Raw genomic sequence first — 22,626 nt, forward strand, 5'->3', positions numbered from 1 at the left:
CATAAAAAGAGGTAACATGGCTAAAAACTCCACCCTCCCAAACAAGCAGTCACCAATACCCATTTGCAGCTGTGTTTACTGCAGCAACCAATGTGAAGTACCTTTTGCCACCAGCACACAAAAATAACCATGCTGGGTCTATAACTCATGATCTGCTAACTGGTAGTCTGACCTGCAAACCACAAGATCTCACTGCTGCTTTGGTAAATATAAGGTTGAGTTCAAACAGATGTAAGAGGAGAATTTTACACTGCATCAAATCTACTCATGATTAATCAATAATCAAATAAGTGTATCTCTGCCAGAAAAGGAATTTCTGGTGATATGGGGAAGATTTTCTCATACCATTGATATGAAAGTTTACCTTTACTGTAGCAAAAAAATAAATAATGTTTATGTACAGTTTATAATAATAATAATAATAATAATAATGTGTCCTTAGCTCAGTGCCTAATCTTTAGAAGCTAAGCACTTTACAATATTAGATAACACAAAAAATATAAATATAACGAAACACTTGATTAAAAAAACAAACACCATGAAATTACAAAACAAAAACATTAATTAAGGAAGTAAACATTATTAAGTCTTTAAGTCTGTTCTTATAGTTGAAATAGATGAGTTTTATGCGTACTCTTGAATGAGGTCAGTGTCCTCGTGTCAAAGATCTATGGGCAATTCGTTCCATTTAGTTGGGCCCTGATACACAAAAGAATGATGTCCATACTAGATAGGGTGTACACATGGGTGAGGTATATTAGAGTGGAGCCAGTCAATGAAATGTAGCATAGTGAACAGATTTTGTGTTTGATTCTTATTGAATGTATAGCCATGAAGGTTACAGAACAGGGGGGAGGTGTGCTCAGTTCTTCGTACTCCAAGGATGATTTGAGCAGCAGTGTTTTGAACTTTTGGAAGTTTCTGTAGTAGATACAGAGATGAACCAGAGAGAAGTGAATTACAATAGTCAGTCTTGAAAGTACCAAGTCTTTTAGTAGCATGAACTGAAAACATTGATTATAAGTATACACGTCTGACAGAGCAATAACATCCAGGAAATGTCATCAAATCAGCTTCAAACTTATGAAAGCCTTACCAAAAAATTCTAATATTTGTCGAACACCTCGACTGGAGAGGAAAAATACTTGACAAGATATCAGGAAGGATTTAAGCTGTATTTACTTGCACAACATCTTCAAAAGGAACAAACAGGGTACTTACAGATTACTGGATTCAATATTCTATGACTTTTCCCTGACCACACATTTCATGTCCAACACAGACATGCACACAATTCCCATTGTCAAACATATAAAACAAAGGAATTAACAATATTTCTACAATGATTATCTCACACTTCATAAGACCACTACCAGGAGCCATTCATACAAATCTTTTTTATACACCTAGGAAACCTATTCTAAACCCATCCTATATTTTTCAAATTTGAAGGCATGGATAAGGAAAAGCCATGGACATTTAATGTCACATATCTCCACATACTCTTTCTGCATAAAAAATGGCAATCGCCATGGTTACTGCATAAATTGTCAGGTATACTCATCCAAGTTAAGATTTCCAAGACTAAGATTACAAAATCCCTGACTAAGTTACAATTTCAATTTTTCAAGACTTATTATTAAATTCCTAGACTTTCCCAGACTTTCCTGAAAACTGAAAATCCCTGCCTTTTTCTTAACCTGTGGGAACCCTGACAGTCATACACATTTTTATTATAAAATGAGAATGTATTAAATGTTGTTAGGCTAATGATATGTCCTTTTTACTTTCACTACTGGATGGCTGGATGGTTTTTAATGGCACTGGCAGCACTCTGATTTTATTCTGCCATGGGTAAACTTCCCAAGCAAACACAGAGGCAGGTGCCCCAAGCTGGCTTGGGTGGGTATCAAACCCATGAGCCTTGGATTACAAGCTAGGCATTCTAGCAAATGTGGCTTATTTCACAATTGAAATCTTTATGCATCAGCTTCTTCATTTTACAAGCAATAATTAATCTCAAATACAAAATATTTTTAACCCTAAAGATTAGTAGGTATCAAAAATCATAGTGATAAAAAAGGGTAACTGCAGTAGACCAGTTGTGTAAATGCAACCTATTACCCTTGCACATTCAAGAACTAGCAACTGCACTAGGCACTTAAGATATAAATGAAGCGAGCACAATGTTACCTGATTATTCAGACTGCCTTAACGTTATATACATTAACCTGTGGAAAAGGTCTCACATACCTGAGCTGAAACTATCAAAAGTTCTACTACTCTGGTTTGGTGTGGTGTGTCCACAAGACAGGCAAGGGATGCATTACCTCCCCTGAAAACATACACAAGAAATGAGGCACAAAGTCAACAAGATTCCAGTGTCTAAATCTGTACACTGATATTCATGTAGTTTTAATCTTTTACAAGACATATTGATCACTGTGTTAACATAACTTAAATCTGCTGAAGTTTAAAACTGGACAGTTGTAAGATAATATTTTATATTTCACTTAATGCAGATATGCAGATTATTATCTTTATACGGTAAAATGAAACGGGTGATTGGAATGTACCAACTCTGATTAGGTATTGTGTCTATCAAGCTAGAGATAAAAAATGAGAAATATCTAAATGTAACTAATCCAGCAGGTTGATGTCTAGTTTTGCACACTTAAGGCTCATGCATCCTCATCTATAAACCTTAAGGTTGCTGAATTTTGCAATTTCATTCAAAATCACCCATAAACACATTTACATATGTGGCAAGCAGCTGACACCAACATGTATGTAACTGAAGTCATTGAAGGTAGTAAGTATTTCAATGGGAAACATTTTAAAAGGATCGGCATGATTTGATTACAGATACAATACTGTGATTTGTGAGTTGCTAAGGGTTATAGGCTACTGACGTTTACCCTTTGTGGTTGGGTGTGTTCGAGTAAGTGTCTATCAATTTGCCATCAGTGGAATATAGTATAAACAACATCAATCATTGGATTGATGCAACTGTCATCCACAATGGAAATAAAAATGTCTTGCCACCAATGGCATATGATGTACACAAGGAAGGAAGGTCTGAATAAAAATCCAGACAAACCTGATTGATGCATCCACCAATGGTAAGCCAAGTGTTTGGTACAGGTCATGTTGAGCCTGGATTTGACTCTAACAAATCTACCTGTATTACAGACATTGCCAAAAGTTCATTTCTTTCTCTTCCAGTTTATATTATCGCTTCAAATAATGAACGATCAGAATCTAGATATAATCAAAGGATTCCACTGAGGGCTTAATCAGCAAAATTGTTGATTTGAATACAATACCATCTGAGATGAACACTGATTATTCAACCTCTATATGAGAAACAGACACTTCTTATGTCAACGATCCCACTTGGAACAATGCTTTATCAGCTATACATTATACCAGCCAATTTTGAATCAGCAAGAAACTTGTACAACACCAAGGTGGTCTTGTGCTATGTTATTCAATCTTGAACATGATTTTCTGTCACTAACAGACAAAACAATTCTTTATTTTTCAATAATTATTTTTTTATCACTGACAATCAAATCCCAGTTGCATTAAATGATAGTATCAACTGAACTGATCATACTGGCTGCAAAACACTGATATTATTTCCTACTATAAATTAGTTGTGCTGTTATCATAAAACATAATAGGCAGCTGTGTTGACTCCACTGCCTGTTAGGGAGTACATAAATCTCACACTAACGAGACAGGGTGATCAACCAGAACCTTTCCTCTGAAAAATTACAAAAGATAATGAACTGGGGGGGGGGGACTAGACAGCTCCGGCAGTCTATTCAAACTCTATCAGCCTCGTTTGTATCATTGGTTGATTTTCTGTTTTGAAAACAACATCATTTTTACCAATACTTGTAATTTAAGTACTCACTGTGGGCGTAGTAATGTTGGTCCAAATACGATTCCCAAGTTGCTTGCATTCATTTGATTTTGGTCACTATACGATGCCACTCTGAAATTAAGGGGAAAATAAAAAATTGAAATAAAACTTCCTTATACTGTCAGTTGCTGAAATAAAAATACTATTGGACTTTTTTTTTAAACAAGTTCATGATAAACCCTACCCACAAATTTATATGGCAAAAAAGCCTGATTATCAGCTTTAAGGAAAACAATCATTTGCTGTAATGTTAGGATTTGATATATTCTTTTCAATGAAGAATTACTTTCCCATCAAAACAGGTATGTGCAAGATTTCTGTAATGAAGAAATACAAATTATCCTGCATGCATGATTGTACAGATGTGGTTTTTCTTCAATGTTTAAAGAACCTAATGCCTCATATGGAAATGGAAATGAAATGACAAGGAAAAATTTAATGTTTTTTCAATGATCAAGCCTCCTGTTCTACGGAAGGGACATTCAGTCAAAAAGGGGATACATAAATATTTTATCTGCTAAAAGATCCAATTCAAACTATGCAGAACAAGTTTGTAACTGTAACTGAAAACAAATCTACAGTCAGTGATCAGTTTAAGTGTTTTATGGCACTGCAATATTCACAGAGTTATACTGAGCAGAAGAAAGCAGAGTAAAATGTCTTGACCAAGGGCGAGGGGTGCATGGTTTTGCCAGTAAATTGGTGTACTGTGATATGGATCCTGCTGGTATACGTAACACAGTACAATGTCACTAAATTAGTTTTTGGGGTATTTCTATAGCAGAATAAAAATAAACTTTTCAGCCTTCATTTGTTTTGTTTGGACTCTTTCAACATCTGCTGTTTTAATATGAGTCCCTCGAAGGGACTGACACTCTACTTGCCCAAATAAATCGCCTGGAAACCAATATAAGGTTGTTTCTTCATTTTAACTGCTGTGTGTTGGAGCCATCTATGACAGACTTAAGCAATAACATTATTTTCATGATTGTTGCTAAACTGGCACAACTTTTACTTAGAACCAATCAGAAATCTTACGTCTACCGGTGAAAACTCCATGTCAATATGACAATTCATTCAAGTGAAGTAGTACTAACAAGATTTTTTCAAGACGACCACCATGGTGGCCTTGTTGAATATAAGATTGGTATCACTTTCATTTATGACCAACTAGATGCCATGAGAGGTCTTCTGGTGAAAACTTCATGTTGATATGACTTTCCGTTTTTGTGTAGAGATTTCAAGATTTTCATGATGGCTGCCATGTGGCTATATTGGACATAAAATCAGCACCATTTTCATTTAGGACCTATTAGAAATCTTAAATAGTCTTTCGGTGAAAGCCCCATTTTGATATGACCATCTATCTAGGAGGAGTAGTAATAACAAGAATTTAAAGATGATGGCCAAAATGGATGCAAAACTGGACCCATTTTCATTTAGGATAATTAGAGATCATAACAAGTCTTTTAGTGAAAACTCAAAGCTGACGTGACCATCCTTTCAGTAGTAATGACAAGATTTTCAAGATTGCCATAGTGTTGCCCATATTGGATGTCCAAGCAGCGGAGAAAAACCAGACTTGTGAGTCCACCCCTTCTGCACAAAAAAATGCAGTCTCTCAAGACAGGTGGTCTCTCATAACAGGTTTGGGCAAGATTACCATTTTCAATGTCAAAATGCTGCAGGAATAAGAAGGGAAAGTATCCACAATTCCATTTTATTTGTTATTCGCAATTTCCTGTCAAAATGTTGCAATCATTTCATCTCAAAATAAAGATATACATCTTTCATAAAATGTTTGCAATTATATTTTAAGATGATGTGTACCTGAAGGTTAGCATACGAATCATAAATTTGAAAATATAATTTTTATCCTGTCCATAAGTTAACTTTATGAGGAAGAGTGTTAAAACTTGTGCTAACAGATGAATAGACAGACGATGGATGAAACAATGGAGAACAGACCATCCCATCAACTCTTTTATGACCAACCCACCTAAAAAAACAAACAAATCATACACAAAAGATTCCTGAAAGATTTGACCACCAAGAAAATAGTTGCACTGCATATTTTATTGTACCTTTTGCACAGAAACAACTAAAAATGGTGGATGTGTAGCCTGAAGTCTTGTATGAACAGATACCAAAGTGACCCAGGTGCGTGTTTGTCATGAGTGAGTGTGAGAGTGAGTGATCGGTGCATGACGGGTGCATAAAGGGGACAGTAATGTCGAGCGCTGGCACCAAATAAAGGCCCTAGGAACTCGTATCATTTCTGGATGAATGAGATCTTATTCATTGTCTCTACACCAATGGCGGCGAATACAATTCATGAGAATTGTAGTATCTGAATGTTTGGGGTCTTCACGTCTGTTTTGGTCCCATGGTGGGCACCACTGTGAGCCGGGCATTGTACAAAAACAATGAATACAACACCATCAGGTCATGGAGTTTATTTAGCGTCATTGATACTAGACAAAAGAAGAAAAAAAAAAAAAAAAAACAGAAGAAAAAAAATTAAAACGAAACAGAACACATAATATATGATACTGAAACAGAACAGAATACAATACACAACCTGCATGCCAGTATTTCAATATATAGCAACATAATAAAATAAATGGCAACCTTCCACACAAGAAGACCCTAAATCATTCAGATATTACAATTCTCATGAATTGTATTTACCACCATAGGCATAGACACAATGAATAAGATATTGTTCATCCAGAGATGATACTACGAGTGCCTAGGGCATTTATTAGGTGCCAACGCTTGATGTTATCGTCTCATTCATGCACCAATCGATCATTCACTCACGTGCTCACTCATGACGAACACTTACCTGGCTCACACCAAATAAAAAAATAAATAATAAAAAATCACTTGTCTGACAGCATTTCTGGTTGAAAAACTCCAAGAAAGATGGAAAAATAACTGATAACCATGTTTGTTGGTGGAATGATGAACCTGACTGCCCACATTTGCCAACATCATCCCACTGTAACCACTAATTTGGTCGGAGTAAGATGGAAATTAAACAGGAGCCAATCTAGTGCAGTTCAGATGGACCCACGTTTTAGAACATTTCCAATCAACATTCACTTAAAGTGATGCAAAAGAAATTAGACTTATATGGAATTTGAACTTTCTGTTATTATTACTGTACACATTGTTCAAATTTTCCCCATCTATTGCAATACAATGTCTTATATTGCAATATAAAAATTCTGACAAGATTCAACCCTGCAAAGGACACACCACAGTAGCTTATCTGGGCTGATACAATGCTAGAAATAAATTTATTATTCTTGTTCAGATAATCAAGGTACATATAGCCAAGACTACCATACTGTTTACAGATCTTTGATTCTACTGTAAATCTCAACATTTTATCATCAAATTCAGTAAATTCAGCATATTTGGGCATAATATGGATAATATTTTTCACACCAACTTTGTGCAAATTTCATGCCCATAACATTTTGTGATTTATATAAATTTTTTTTCTGACTTACTTTTGTAAATGATGCATGAGTACAGCGCAAGTCTTCCTGTTGGAGAAAGGTAGACCATCTACAAGGACTTGAAGCCGCTTGGTCACCAGTTCCTTCCTAGGACTACATGTCATGTTCTCCTGTTGGAAGAGAAGAAATGACAACTAAAATATAACAGTATGGCATATATATGTATTGGGTTTAACGGAGCATTAGTACAATACTGGACACCAGCTTCAAATCATTCCAATATACATGGAGTGATTGTCAATGTAATGTTATTATTATGCAACACATGTAGGTGGGCACTGGAACAGAAACATTTAAGCTGTTGGTGTGGAGAGATTTAATGTCATGATCAAACATGCTATTCATGGCTTATTCTAGTCAAAAGAGACAGTATTATTTTATCAATATTTTGTCAAATCAATACAGGGATTATTTATTCTTTCCTCTGTCTTTTAGAGAACTATTTGCAGATCAAACTTTACCAATTAAATTTAATGGTTAGTCCAAACACAATTAATACTAGGGTATAGAAGTCACAGTGTTCTGTTTACAGAGAAGCCCTGAGGCAGTTTCACGTGTGTTGATAGGTTAATCTCAAATACATCATGAGGGCAATATCCATATACAAATTTCAGTTAAAAGTATTTGTAAAGATATTAAAAGTTCGTATAAGAAATGTCAAAAAATCTGTCCTATTGGATATGTCCATTATACACACACTTTCAGAAATTAATGTCAGTTTATTCGAAAGAAATTACACATTCAGATTCAAATGGAAGTTATACTTTCTTTGTGCACACTTGTGAAGGAATTACTTCTTATGAACACAGTAAGATAAGTGGTGAGCAAATGTTTAAAAAAAAATTCAGTTGTCACTTTTCTTATACTTGCATGTAGCAATGCATGGTGATGTGCGAAAAATCAAATATTCAGCTATTATTCACCATTTGAATACAGCTCATTTAAGATGGACCAATCAATAAATTGATTAGTGCATCATTAACGTCCATAGTTTTTTGCACACCTTCCTCCCCATTCTCATATAGCTAAAAGGACATGTGCAATATTATCCTGCGGATAGCTTTCAGACAGCAATGTGCTTAACTGGGGAAAAAAAGTTTAGGTGGTCACTTAGAACTAGTTAGAATGGGACATTTATTATGCTGTACTTCCATGTGGTGTCAGAAGCTATCTCCAAGTATAAGAAATGACAACTATATGTTCTTTCTTTATGAAAACTTCTCTAACATAATGCTTAAAGTTTAAAAAGCTGGTCCATTGTGTTTCTCAGACATCTGAAATTATACTGAATGTCTGATGGTTGTTTGTTGGACTCCAGACACCACAGTTGTCTATCATTTATCATCCACTCGATGGTTTTGCAAATACCGCACGTTAATAATATGGGATGAATGATAACTGAAAGGGTTGGTTTGGTTTTATCTAGATTTAGGACCTGATTTTGCTGCTGCTTCTTATCAGTTCCCCAAATCTAATTGCAAACAATTAATAGTGTAATTAGATCAGTATCATGGAACACTATCATTCTACCAGTTCCACAATTCATCCCCACCTATTCAACACATCAACACATTGCACACACACATGCCAAGGATAGATGAAGATTCTGAGAATGTAACTATTCAACCACCCCTTCCATTTTTTAAAATTTGTTTTAAGCCTACAATCACTGTAGCTCACATAATCACATGCAAGATTAAATGGTCTTCATAATGAGCTCAGCCCTTATGATTCCAAAATATAGAGAAAGCAAACTTTTCAGTAAATTGTATTTTTCCACAAATACTTACCCATCACATTAACATCAGGAACATGTTTGCTACCTTCCAAATCCAGCCCACCCAAAAAGATGATAATTGTCTTTCTCTGCTATACCATATATGTGAAGGACAGTAACTCCTATCCATTAACTCCAACTGCCGATGCCTGGTGATGCTATTTATAATATGATCAAAGTAACAACAAGGATGCTCACAGGACAGAGATGTTGTGTTTTAAATTAATGTGATTCTGATGAGTATTCTTGCAAAAATATAATTTGATGAAAAAATATGCTTTCTCCTTCACATACTGTCCCTGAACACAATAATCAGGAAGTAGGTAATAGAATGAGGGAATGCTAGGCATCCAATCAATACCATGATCATTCTTCAAGGGAAGAAAGGCTTGATTTCCTATATGAAAGATGAAAAGCTTCCCTAACTGAAAAAAGCAGCACATCATCCATAACAATTATTGTTCAAGGTTCTATCTGGTATTAATATATGTATATATGTCGTAAGTTCAAGCTGAGCTGTTGATGATGAAGCAGCAAGCTGATGTTTATTAGCTTCTTCATGCTGTTTTATGTCATGGGCACCTCCATACCCAGTAGCAAAATCACATTATACAATCTGCAAAATGTAAAGTTTTCTCCTTTACTAGATGGTTTCACAAATCTAAACTAGATGGCACAATTGTCCGTCCAGTTTTGTTTTCTTTTCTTTCCTGGAGAAAATTCTGAATCTTCTGCTCCTCCTTTTCGACATGATCAGAAGTTCAATATTACGAATATGAGATACAGCTATAGTGGCAACTGTTTGCACAATCCAATATGGCAATTAAAGGAAGGGCATGGTAGTCAGGAGTTTGAATGAACCAATCATATTTTAGAACTCTGTTCCTCTATATATATATATATATATATATATATATATATATATATATATATATATATATATATATATATATATATATATATATATATATATATAAAATTTATGACTAAATAGAGATAAAACAGTTTTATCAATATTTTTATTATGTATAATGCACACTTATTAAAGATACAGAAAATAAATAAATAAATAAAATTTAAAAAATTAAAAAAATAGAAAAATAAAAAACAATATATATTATATGTTGATACATTTTTGACAAATGTTAGATATTTCATCAGGACTCATTTTATATAATAAGAAATTATGGCATGCATAATGCTTACTATCAAGTATTTTGTACATAATTAATCATATCATATTCAGAATTAATTTAAAATGCACTTTCATTTGTAAAGAATTAGTAAACTAATTTTCATGATATTAGTTTATTCTTTTACCAATTAAATTATTCTGCAAAGTAGAATAATATAAAAAATATTCTTATCTAATTGAAAACCGGGGACATAAAAAAAAAAAAATACAACAAAAAAACCCCAGGATTAATGAATGTCATATAGTGATAGGTTTCCATTAGCAGATGTTCCATCTCAGAATCAACTTTACCAATACGTTGGAAGGAGAAATCTTGCAAGGTACGGGAAACTTTGTTAAAATGTACAGCAACATGAGATGATAATGATTAATCAATATAATCTTTTATATCTGATCTATGTTGGTTCATATGTTTAGATATTTGTTGACTGGTTTGTCCAATATAATGAATGCCACATTTTTGGCATGTTATCAAATAAATAACATTTGATAATGCACAATTAGTATCACAACGCATATTAAAAGTTTCTTTTGTATTATTACTATTAAAAGAAGTATTTTCATTAATAAATGAACAGTGTGAACATCTAGGTCTATTACATTTAGTTGATGATCCTATTTTATATGATGTTTTTTCTAATTTAGAATTAGTTACGAAATCTTTAAGATTTTTAGTCCTTTTACATGCAAGTGTGGGTTTGCTTTCGTGTAGCAATTTAACACTTGCTTTACATAAGTTTAATAAATCCCAATATTTATTGATAAACTTACCTATATTAGGCAAACTTGGATTATATTCAATAACAAAAGGAATGATATCTTCATTTCTACTTTTGATTTCACATTGTAAAGATTAAAGATACTTTTTGGAAAGCAGTATTAATGATGTCAATAGGGTAATTTCTATTTAAAAAATGCTGACCTAACTCTGTCAAAGATGATTTAAAAACAGCGTCATCCAAAATAATTCTTCTACATCTTTTTGCTTGACTATATGGTATCCCGTTTTTACATGATTAAGGATGGCATGAAGAATATTTAACATGATGAATATTCATATTTTTAACATGAACCATGGTAGTAATGTCATTATTTTCATTTTTCATGACATCTACGTCCAAAAATGACACTTTAGTTTTAGAGATATTGAATGTAAATTTTATTGTTGGATGTAATTTGTTTAAACTGTCTATAAAATAATAAAGGTCTTCTAATGAATAACTCCAAATCATAAAGATATCGTCTAAAAATCTTAACCATACATCTGGTTTTAAGAGGCATTTATTTAGAAAATAATTTTCTAATTTTCCCACAAGTCCACCATTCCTAAAACCAAGGACAATAAGCTCCAATCTTATATATATTTTCACATGAGCAACAATTATCCATTCAGGATGAATTGGCTTGATTGATAAGGTTTTAAGGTACGCTATAGTAAAAGTCATATAGGTCATGTATGCACATTTACTCATCTTAAATTAAATATAAATTGTTGTTGAAAAATATAACCAAAGTCTATTCAACCCTGATTGAATGCTCTGCACCCTAACTGTCATCAAGCAACTTCCAGACAAAAAATAATTATTGATATGGTCCTTCACATGGTGGCTAGTTACTAAATAAAGTCAAGAAAAGAGCACGTAGAGTCTAAGCAACACAATACAGGGTATCACGAATTTATTTTTCAACGCGTGTAGCTTTCAATATGACATCACAGAATGCAACATTCAATCCAGATTGTACTGGATCACACCTTTAGGCTGATTTCATCCAAAAATGTCAACGTACTTTAACATTGACTTTGCTGTATGTATTTCTCTTAGAGTGTAAATAATGATCTTCCAAAGAAATATGGATGTATGAGGATCCAAGTAAAGTGAATAATTGCCATTTACAAGTATGTAAAATCAAATTCTGAAAATTACACCCATTATTGAAATAATCGGTGCTGAATGCTTACATGACCTATATGACTTTTACTATAATACAGTACAATAATCTTCACCAATGATATCTTCCTTTTCCCTGATGGTCTCCATTAGTACTAATATTAGTACACAATACATTGACAAGGTACTAAACTGTTCCTGTATGTATGAGCAACCAGGTTTCAACATATTGTCAGAAAGTTTAAAGATTTTGCATACATAGCTTTAAACAAATCAAATGGCAAACTTTATTTGCAATACAAACTGTTGCATGAACCTTGTGTCATTACTGATAAAGTATGGTTAACATATCTGAATATATTTTTTATTCTATACAGACTTAATAACTTTATTATAAGCCTAACTTCCAGAAAAATTCATGTATTTTTTTAACTTTGACAATAGTTTTCTTTGCTACATTGCAAGGTACAAGATCACTTCGAAGCCTTGACCACGTTGAGACTACATCATAACTACGACTCCGTGGCCTTTAAGCAAAATAACTGTACAAATGATTTTACTTCTTTGTTTTCATTGCAATATCTAGTAGCTGAAGTTGCTTTGTAAACAGTAAGGTTCAAATGAGTGATTCAATCAGCTTAATTCATTCAGCATCTTTGCACTTTGATGGGCTCCAAACACATCAAATGTTGACACTACTTGTTAAATGCACAAAGGAAGAATCAGCAGGGCATGTGTTTGGTAGCAGCAGGGAAGTTTAACAGACCAGTGCGTCCAGCCAAAATAAACCTTCCTACGCGAACTTTCTCCGTAGAAGCCTCAGAATCCAAAGATAAAGCCTTCTACAGAAGCTAATTTTCGTGCATTTCAGACCGGGTGCATTGGTTGGTCGCGCCGGTGTGTTAGTAAATATAGCGTCCTGGACAGGAAAAATAAAATTTATGGAGATTTTTTTGTGTTATGTTTTTTGTTGCAATGTTGGGCTGCTTTGGCCAATTTTATGTCGCATTAAAATAATATACTTGAAAATAATATGAGTCGGAAAACTAGCACAGTTGGAGAGCCTCATTCTGCTAGATTAGTGCGAGAACAATTAGCGTCACTAAAGAAACTTATCCCGGCAAAAGAATTATTTAAGAAAAAAGTTCGAGAGCACGAAGATACACAATATGGAATTACCGAGATATCGTCGAAATGGCTAAAGCCAGTCACCGAAACCGTCGAGAGAGTCGCATATGGTGAGAAAAAAGATGATAAGGAACTCAGGAAGCGCGGAATTGTTCCCATGGTGAAAGATATTGAGGAACACACTCGAGTAGTGCCAGATAAACTTGAGCAAATTCGCCAAGAACAAGCACAAGCACAAGAGCGGCAAGAACAATTGCAGCAAGAACAAACACAAACAAAAAGGAAATTTTTGCGTAAAACAGCGAGAGAACAAGAGCAACCTGGAGGCGGAAGAATAAGAATCTTAGGTTCTGATAGCTTTACCGATGAGATTACCGAAAGAATAAAATTAATGGAACCAATGGAGGTTGTAAAATTTACTGTGGAAAATTTTGACATAAACAAACGAAAAAAATTGATGAAACCTGGTTATGCCGAAGGTGTAACATATGAGCAATGGGTAAGATGGGTATATTATATATACAAAGATGTCAATTCGATTAAAGGTAATGATCCTGAATATGGTAAATTTGTTGATTTGGTAAATAATTATTCTTTTAGGCCGCGAGGATTGTTTCCGGTACCACTATCGTTATCATCTCCACCCGCAAAAACTAAAACCGAACCTGCAGAAACTGAAACCGAACCTGCAAAAACTAAAAAAATTAATATTTTACCATCAATGTATTTTACCCGTGATGCTCTTAAAACATTTAGTGACGAAGATAAATTGATTTATGTCGCCAGATTTGGTTTTGAAGAACAAGAAAATTATTTGAAACCAATATATCGTGAACAAAAAATGACAAAAGGAAAATGGATACCTGCGGTATATTTTGCTTCAAAGAACAAATTTATTGATTTTGATGATCCGGGATATAAAAGTTTTCTAAAAAAAATAAACCGATTAAGTCAGGAGGAAAAAATATTAGGATCGTTATCTGATAAACCTGAAGATGAACCAAAGACAGGAGAAGGATATACCATTTGCCCTGACAGCGTCGTCAATGATGTATCTCGCCTCGAAATATTAATCGGAGGAAAACGAGCCGGAAATAACTCTCGTGAAATAATCAACGAGGCCTCAGATATTTGCCAGCGATTATTCCGCGGTGGTGTCATCGACTCTTACATTTACAAAGAGCTCATTGACGAACTCATCGATTAAAACAACACAATTGAAATAACATGATTGTTCACAAACATCAGCGCAGACCTAGACAGGTCCGCATAGTTAACTCTCGATTGCCTGTATACAAATATATCCACGGCAATGGATTCGGTGACATCGTTAAAAGCCTCGTCACGCGAGTAGTCCCTAAAATCGGACCCACAGTTAAGCAATTCGCGTCAAAAGCAATAGGAAAGATCGGCAAGACTGTCATCTCTGGTATCGGCAATTTGGCCAGCAAAGGCTTCGATTTTGTCAGAGGTAGAATATCAAATTTAACACGTAAAAAACAGCCCGTCAAATTACCTAGCACCAGCGAAATGCCCCCCGAAATCAGTAAAGCCATAAACGACGCAGCAAATAAAAAAATAAATGACCTAGCGCAGGAAGTTGCTAACACAAATCTCGCAAGGGAAGTCGCAAACACAAGCTTCATATCGGGTAGCGGTCTTCGTTTTAGATGAAATTCTTATTAATAAATGTTCGCACAAGTGTCAAACAAAGTGTTCGACATGGACGAGCCTGTAGGTAGAGACACATCCGTGCGTGATTTCCAGTATTTTTCGTACGACACAGTAACACCAAATACGATTGGTCGTGTTGAAATTCAAGTTCATGACACGACAAGATATTTTCTTCCATCTGAGGCGTATATCGAAGTTGTTGGTAAAATTATTAGGACAAACGATACCAACTATGAACGAAATTTTAAAGTCGGATTTGTCAACAACGGTATCATGGCTTTATTCAAGAGCGCCACTTACATGATTGACGGAAGAGAAATCGAATCAATCACGGACAACGTTGATATAGCAACGACGATTATAGGCCTAGCTAGATACTCGGATGATTTTACCAGGTCAGCCGGTCCTAGTATGATGTTCGCCAAGGATAACTTCGATGAAGCCGATCATGTCCAGTATAATATCGGTAGACCGAGAAATCTCGCTGGTGATGCTAACGCCACCAACGTCGATGTAATGCTCGGTATCAATGAAAATTACAACCTTGGATTTGCCACGCGGAAAGCTATGCTAAGTGTAAATGAACGAAAATTTTCTTGTGCAATTCCGCTATCTCACATTTTTGGATTTTGCAGGCATTTCAGGAAAGTTATATACGGAGCAAAACACACGGTCATTTTTATTCGAGACACCGAAGGCAATAACAGAGCCATCTGGCGAGAATTAAGCGTGGATGATGTTGATGTTGGTAAGGTGGTCCTTGACAAATTTACCTTGTGGATGCCAGCGATAGTCCCATCGATGCTTGAGGAGGAAAAATTATTATCATTTATGAATCAAGGTGGTAAGTCCGTTATGTCCTGGCTGACAACCATGACCGACTCTATCGACGTTAATATTAACGGAATATTTACCTGGCGAATTGCGTCACAGCAAGGTGTCTCGGCGCCTAGACATATCTTTGTTGCTCTTCAAAACGCAAATAGATATGATCAAAATCATAATCACATGATATTCGATAATTTCGCGGCAACAAACGTATCAATGAGAATAAACGGCCAACAAGAACCATCCGAGGAAATATCGATTGATTTTGCCAACTATTCGACGGCCCGCGCATATCATCGCTTGCTAAGTTTCATGGGCTGCGATCAAAATATCGATACCGGATTGCAAATATCGCAGCTAGATTTTAATACTCGCTATCCTATCTATTACTTTTCCCTGGAACATCTCGATTTGGTAAAACAATCCGTTGTCGATATCCATTTCAAGGCCAGAATTAACACAGAAGGAGCAGCAAGGGCATTCGCGGTGATTCTCAGCGATAGGACAATGATATTGGAAGGCATCAGTGGCAGAATGAGAGTCATTGACGCTCCTGTCGAGAAAATGTAACTTTAAAATCGAATATTTCTAAATTTAGATTAAACGATTATTAATATGCCATACGAACACGTCAGCGTAACTCTGACACCGGGTCAGATGAAAAAGCTCCAAACAGCGATATCAAAGCGATGCGGTATGAAATTAACCTTGAAAAATGATCAAATTCATGGCGGGCCTAACAAACTATCGCTAACTAGGGGTCAACGTGAACGATTTGCCAAAGCTAAATCAGCAAATTCCGGTGTTCATGGGAATCTTAGTATAGGTGCCATCAGAGACATGGTCAAAACGGGCGGAATTTTCCCTTTCCTAGCTGCTATTCCTGGATTATTATCCGGGGCTCTTCCGGCAATTGCAAAAGCGATAGGATTAGGTGCGGCCGGAGCTGTAGGCGACAAACTAGTACACAAAGTAATGGGAGGGCGATACGGTAAAAAAAAGGGAAGCGGCCTTTATCTAAGACGCCCCCCGTACGGATCCGGCCTAAGATTAGCACGGCCTATTCAAATTTAGATTTATTCAACGAAGCAGAGGCGTATTTATGCGGGATCAACTACCAGAAAAACCAAACCCCACCGAGACAGGAATAATAAATCTCGATTCAAATACCGGTCCTGGCACACACTGGGTCGCCTACGCGATTAATCCTCGCGAAGTTGTTTATTTTGACTTGTACGGATTAGCTCCACCAAAAGAATTCGTCAATTACGTGTCAAAGTTAAATATTCCAATTTGGTATTCGACACTTCCGACGCAGACGTTAATGGATCCACCGATATGCAGCCCAGAATCAATTAACGTCCTCGACGCAATTTCAAAATCATCCGGTCTGTATCATAGAATCGTATTTGAATATGCCATAGATAAATATCATGGTTGATATTTACGGTAGATTTATCTACAGGAAGAAGGAAGCAGAAGTGACTGACGTCGATCTATCAAAGTTCGCCACAAGGGATGATATTAATAATCTTCTGTCGCTGTCAGAAGTAGATCCTGGCGAAGTTGCTGTTTTTCAGAGCCACGAAGGGAGATTACAAACAAGAAACGTCAAAATAACTGATATAATCAAGCGAGACGAATATAACGATCGCATTAATCAATTTACTAGCCTGTCAGATTCGGTATCAAAATCCATCGCTGATATCGCCGATATTATAGCGAAGTTACCCTCGAAGGCTAATATCGCGGATGTGGAAAAAAAGGACAACGAGTTATCAGCAACGTTGCTTCTGAAGGCCGATAAAACATTATACGACGATCTTCAGGACAGAGTGACAAAAAGACTTAACAGGCTAAATAACGATCTTAAAAAACTCGACGATACTTTAACTAAATTTAGTAAAAAAATCGAGGAAGATATAAAAACATCCGTCGATAATATCTCCACCACCGCAAACGAACTAGCAAAGAAAAAAGCCGATCAAGCATCGCACGATGATCTCAACGAGAGAGTAAGAAAAATCAGCGAAGATATTACTAATATTCTCGCCGATATTACCGAAATAAATACCGCGATGGGTCAGAAAAGCGATAAAACATTACACGACGATCTTAGCGAGAAAACAAAAAAAATCAACGAGGATATTACTAAAATCAACGAGGAAATTTCCATAATACGTGATTTGGCGCGTCAAAAGGTCGATAAAACATCACACGACGATCTCAGCGAGAATGTGAGAAAAATCAACGAGGATATTGCTAAAATTAACGAGGAAATTTCCACGACGCCTGATTTGGCACGTCAAAAGGTCGATATGTTATTGTATGACGGAGAGATTCGAGATTTGAACACGAAACTTCTCGACGCAACTACAAAAATTAGCGATATTAACACAAAAATATCGTCAATGAATCTTGGAATATTAGCGCGTATTTCGATACCAGCGGAAGTAGAAACAGAAAATATTCCCTGCCATGTACCATTTGTGGTAAAAATACATAAGGGTACATGGACACCCGAGAATAACACATTTAACTTCACCCCGCCAATTACTGGCGTATATCGAATATATTTTCTCTTCGGAATAAAATTCAAAATAATAACCCAATATTATGGTACCCACGACGAATTTTTAAATATTTTGATAACTGCAAATAACACAGAAACATTTACGCTAGAACCACCAGATAGAACCACGACAGAATCAACCGGTTATCTTGCAATTTTCGAATATTTATCCGGAATACACGCAATTGGTTAGATAAACTAACTAATAAAATGACTGCATCGGACTACCGATACAATCAGGCGCGTTCATGGCAGGATTCGTTAAAAAAGCTCCTCGACGAGTATCAGGTAAAAATAAAAAAATACCAGCGTAGATTAGTTGCCATCGATGTTGCTGTGTACGCGGTAAGTGCAATAATCGCCGGTGCGGGAATAATCTTATCCGCGGTAACAACAATCGCGCCAATCGTAGCAACGATAATAATCTCGTCGACAACAACAATCGCCGGTGTTCTTAATATTATCGCAAAAAAAATATCCTCATGCACAAATGAAAAATTATCCCTGTACACGAGTAAACTATCCCAGGTCAACGAGGCGTATTCGAAATTATCATCGTTGCTTTCTGAGAGTCTCAACGACAGCGTTATATCCGATCTAGAATTTTCTGTGATGGTAAATATCTACTCTGAGATTGAACAAATGAATATCAATAATGTCGGAACTAACTCAAATCGTGACAAACACGACACCGCCGATAACGACACTGATATCGGCAAGCTCAACCAGGCCAGAATTTAGTATCGATTTTCCAATACCAATTAGCGTCAAGGAAATTGCGCTGTCACAGTTACGCGTCTATAACAGCTGGCCCAATGTTAGATCGAAATCATTCGGTAGATTATCATCGAATAATTCGCTTGTTTTTGCCAATAAAAACCGTCCCGATGGAACTCCCGATTGGATCGTCGTTGGCATACCAACAGGCAGTTACGAAATTGAGCAACTAGATAAGGAACTTACCAGTAGAATATCGAATATAACTGGCGATGCTACTCCAGGAATAAAAATATCCTCGCACGATCCAACGTTGTCGTCGATAATCGAAGTAAAATCGCCATATATCGTCGATATTTACCAGTCATCGATTAGGACAGTTCTAGGTTGGCCCGAAATCGCACCTCTGGCAAAACCAGAAAAATCTGATTTTATTATTCCAGGTTGGCACGAAGAAGCTCCTCCAGAGCTACCGGAGCCAAAAAAATCAGATTTTACCACCGACGAAGGATGGTACGGAGATATCAAACACAAGCCTCTGATCCACAGCACCATCAACCTCATGAATAACCACAAATTTAACCTGGTGGTGTTCGCTTTTACTTTTAGGGACGAAAGAATTCTCTCGTGGTTGCCTCTTCCTAAAATTCCCCCCGGTGTGAAAATCTTCGACGCTACCAACATTAACAGGATAATAGCCCCCATAGACGGTATCTTGGTAAGAAGAACCCTCGACGAATTTATTCAAGAACATAAATTACAATTAAATTTATTGCGGGAATCCTTTCATGAATGCATCTTAAATAAATCAGGTTCATGTAGCGAAATTATCGAACGCATGAAGATTTTAAATCAACTCGCGAATGATATTGAATATTATCATGGTATGTTCATTCAGGCGATAATCGACGATATATCAATTGCCGATTATGTTCTTCCTATTAGCAAATTCGAGTTGATCAAAAATTCAGGAGAAAAAAATTCATGAGAGTATTTGGATTAACCGAGGAAACGCTACCAAATTTCAAATTTCCCGATTATGATGTTGATAAAATGAGAAAATCCGTCACTGATACCATCAATGATTTATTTCCGAAATTACATGCCGCGTGGACTAAAAAAATACAATCAGAATCGATTCTCAAACACAATAATGATCCAACCGGGCAAGGGTGGCATATCTCGCCAGGTACCGTCAATATAACGGAGGTTATCGCGATTTATCTTCACGCGGACGTCGTCGAAGGTAGCTACAACATGGATTCATCTGTGTCAGAGCAGGCACAGCAGGGATTTATCTTATATTCGTTTTCACCTAGCGCATCTCCGGGTTTTTTGATAATAAAAGAGCCAGTAAATCCGTTTTACCTGCGATGCCACAATCGATTATTGTCGAAGATAAATTTCAAACCGACGGACCAGAATGGAAATTTGCTTGATATACGCGGCGAAACGCGGAGTATCAATTTGCTGGTGAGATCGTGAAATAATCTAAGATTCTTCAAGTTCTACCCCGCAGAAAAAATGGCCAAAAAAAATAAAATAAAAACCAAGTAAATTTTCAAAATTAGTAGATTTTTTTAATTTTGATGGGGTAAATACCCGTCAAATTGTGCAATTTATATAATTTCGTAAATCTGCTGGGGTAAATACCCGTCAAATTGAGTAATTTATATAATTTTATGTTTTTTGATGGGGTAAATACCCGTCAAAATTAAGAAAATTGCACAATTTCAATAAATAAATTATTTCGGTAAATAATAAAAAAAATTAATAAAAATCAGAGAAATTAAGAAATTTGTGTAATTTTATGTTTTTGATGGGGTAAATACCCGTCAAATCGAGTAATTTATATAATTTCGTGAATCTGCTGGGGTAAATACCCGTCAAATTGAGTAATTTATATAATTTAGCAAATCTGCTGGGGTAAATGGTAGTCAGAAATAAGAAAATTGTGCAATTTCAGTAAAATATTAAAAAAAATAATAAAAATCAGAAATTTTTGGGTTTTTTTGTGATAAAATCTTCAGAATCTTTGACGCTAATTTTGAGAATCTTAAGAATCTTTGACGTTAATTCAAGAATCTTCGATTCTGCTTTCATCGACCAGCTTTTTCAACTGCCTGACGCGCGAGCTTGTAATTTTTCTTGACTCATACTCGTCGGACAAACTCGATCTAACTTTTTCTACCAGCGTCGATAATTTAACGAAATTCTCGATTTGATCATCGCTGACTGTCGCAAGTGATTGATACATCGCAATTTGGATTTTCTTTATGAATTTATATTCTGACGGTAGCGTGTACCTGTACTCGAGCTTTCCCTGGACAATTGTTTCAAATTCGGACCGGATTTTACCTGTGTCCAAATCCGAAGATAAATTTATACTTTTCTTTTTTAAATCCTCGATAGCTTCGATGATATTATTTACGTTTTCTTCGTTCATTATATAAATTTTGTAATATTCAATTAATTTTCTTCGGATATTATCTGAATATAAGAAAATTTGATCCAAACGTCGAATTTGTAGGAAAATGCTGCGTTTTGAATTTTTTCTGCCACACATTGCACGGAATTCGGATGAATACCGAAGTATCTTGCAGCGGCGTTTATCGATTTAAACATAAGTTCCTTGTTTGTTTCTAGATTTATCGATTTTACCGCCTTAGCTGATCAATATCCGAAGCCGTTACCTTTAGAGTTTTCACTCTGAGTTACCGCTCGAAGATTAAATAATTTATTATTAGCTTTATTTCCGTCGATGTGGTCGATAACAAGGTCGACTTTTATTGGTCCGTGAAAACATTCAAATACAAACCTGTGACTGAGATAATTCATGTATCTTCGTTTTTTGTTTTTGTTGACGGTAAATCTGAGATAGCCAAATTTATTAAAATTACCAACTTGATACTTCGTTTTGGTATTTCTGACAATACCATCGGATGACGATTCATATCCCATGATCGTTGGATGAGATTTAAACTCGCATGTCATTGTTGTTTCTGGAATCGCTGATTTTGGATTCATATATGATAATCTATTTGTCTAAATCGTTATTGGCTTGAAATCGATTAATATAATCTTCTTCGCAGGTTATCACCGACGAGGATCTTTTTTCGTAATATCGCCGCAATTCCCTATAATTTTTTCCTCCGCAGACCAAACACAACCGAGTTTTTCCTCGCGTGCCAACTTGACAAACTAAACATCGCTGTGGTCCTTTACTGCCACGCCGAATCGCGTGTATGTGAGCGCCGCAATAATCGCCTCTGCAGGATTTGTCACAGAATTTTGTTGAGCCGATTAGTATCCACTTGCATTGATTCATTATAATTTAAACATTTGTCTAAAATATAATCATGGACGCATTTGATCTTGATGAGGC

At 35.7% G+C, this 22,626-nt stretch overlaps 1 protein-coding gene across 1 annotated transcript in view; it reads right to left on the reverse strand.

Moving 5' to 3' along the window:
* Nucleotides 1–22,626, reverse strand: part of LOC149807878 (uncharacterized) — a 137,749-nt gene that overhangs the window by 54,306 nt on the left and 60,817 nt on the right. The window contains exons 20-22 of the mRNA XM_089962126.1: nt 7,453–7,571; nt 3,923–4,003; nt 2,254–2,335 (exon numbers count right to left, since the gene is read on the reverse strand). Of these exons, the coding sequence (XP_089818252.1) occupies nt 2,254–2,335; nt 3,923–4,003; nt 7,453–7,571 (282 nt within the window). The remainder of the gene's footprint in view (nt 1–2,253; nt 2,336–3,922; nt 4,004–7,452; nt 7,572–22,626) is intronic.

Source organism: Sinohyriopsis cumingii, chromosome 1, assembly GCF_028554795.1.
Source record: "Sinohyriopsis cumingii isolate HCF-2022 chromosome 1, ASM2855479v2, whole genome shotgun sequence".
In the NCBI taxonomy this organism is placed as follows: Eukaryota; Metazoa; Mollusca; class Bivalvia; order Unionida; family Unionidae; genus Sinohyriopsis; species Sinohyriopsis cumingii.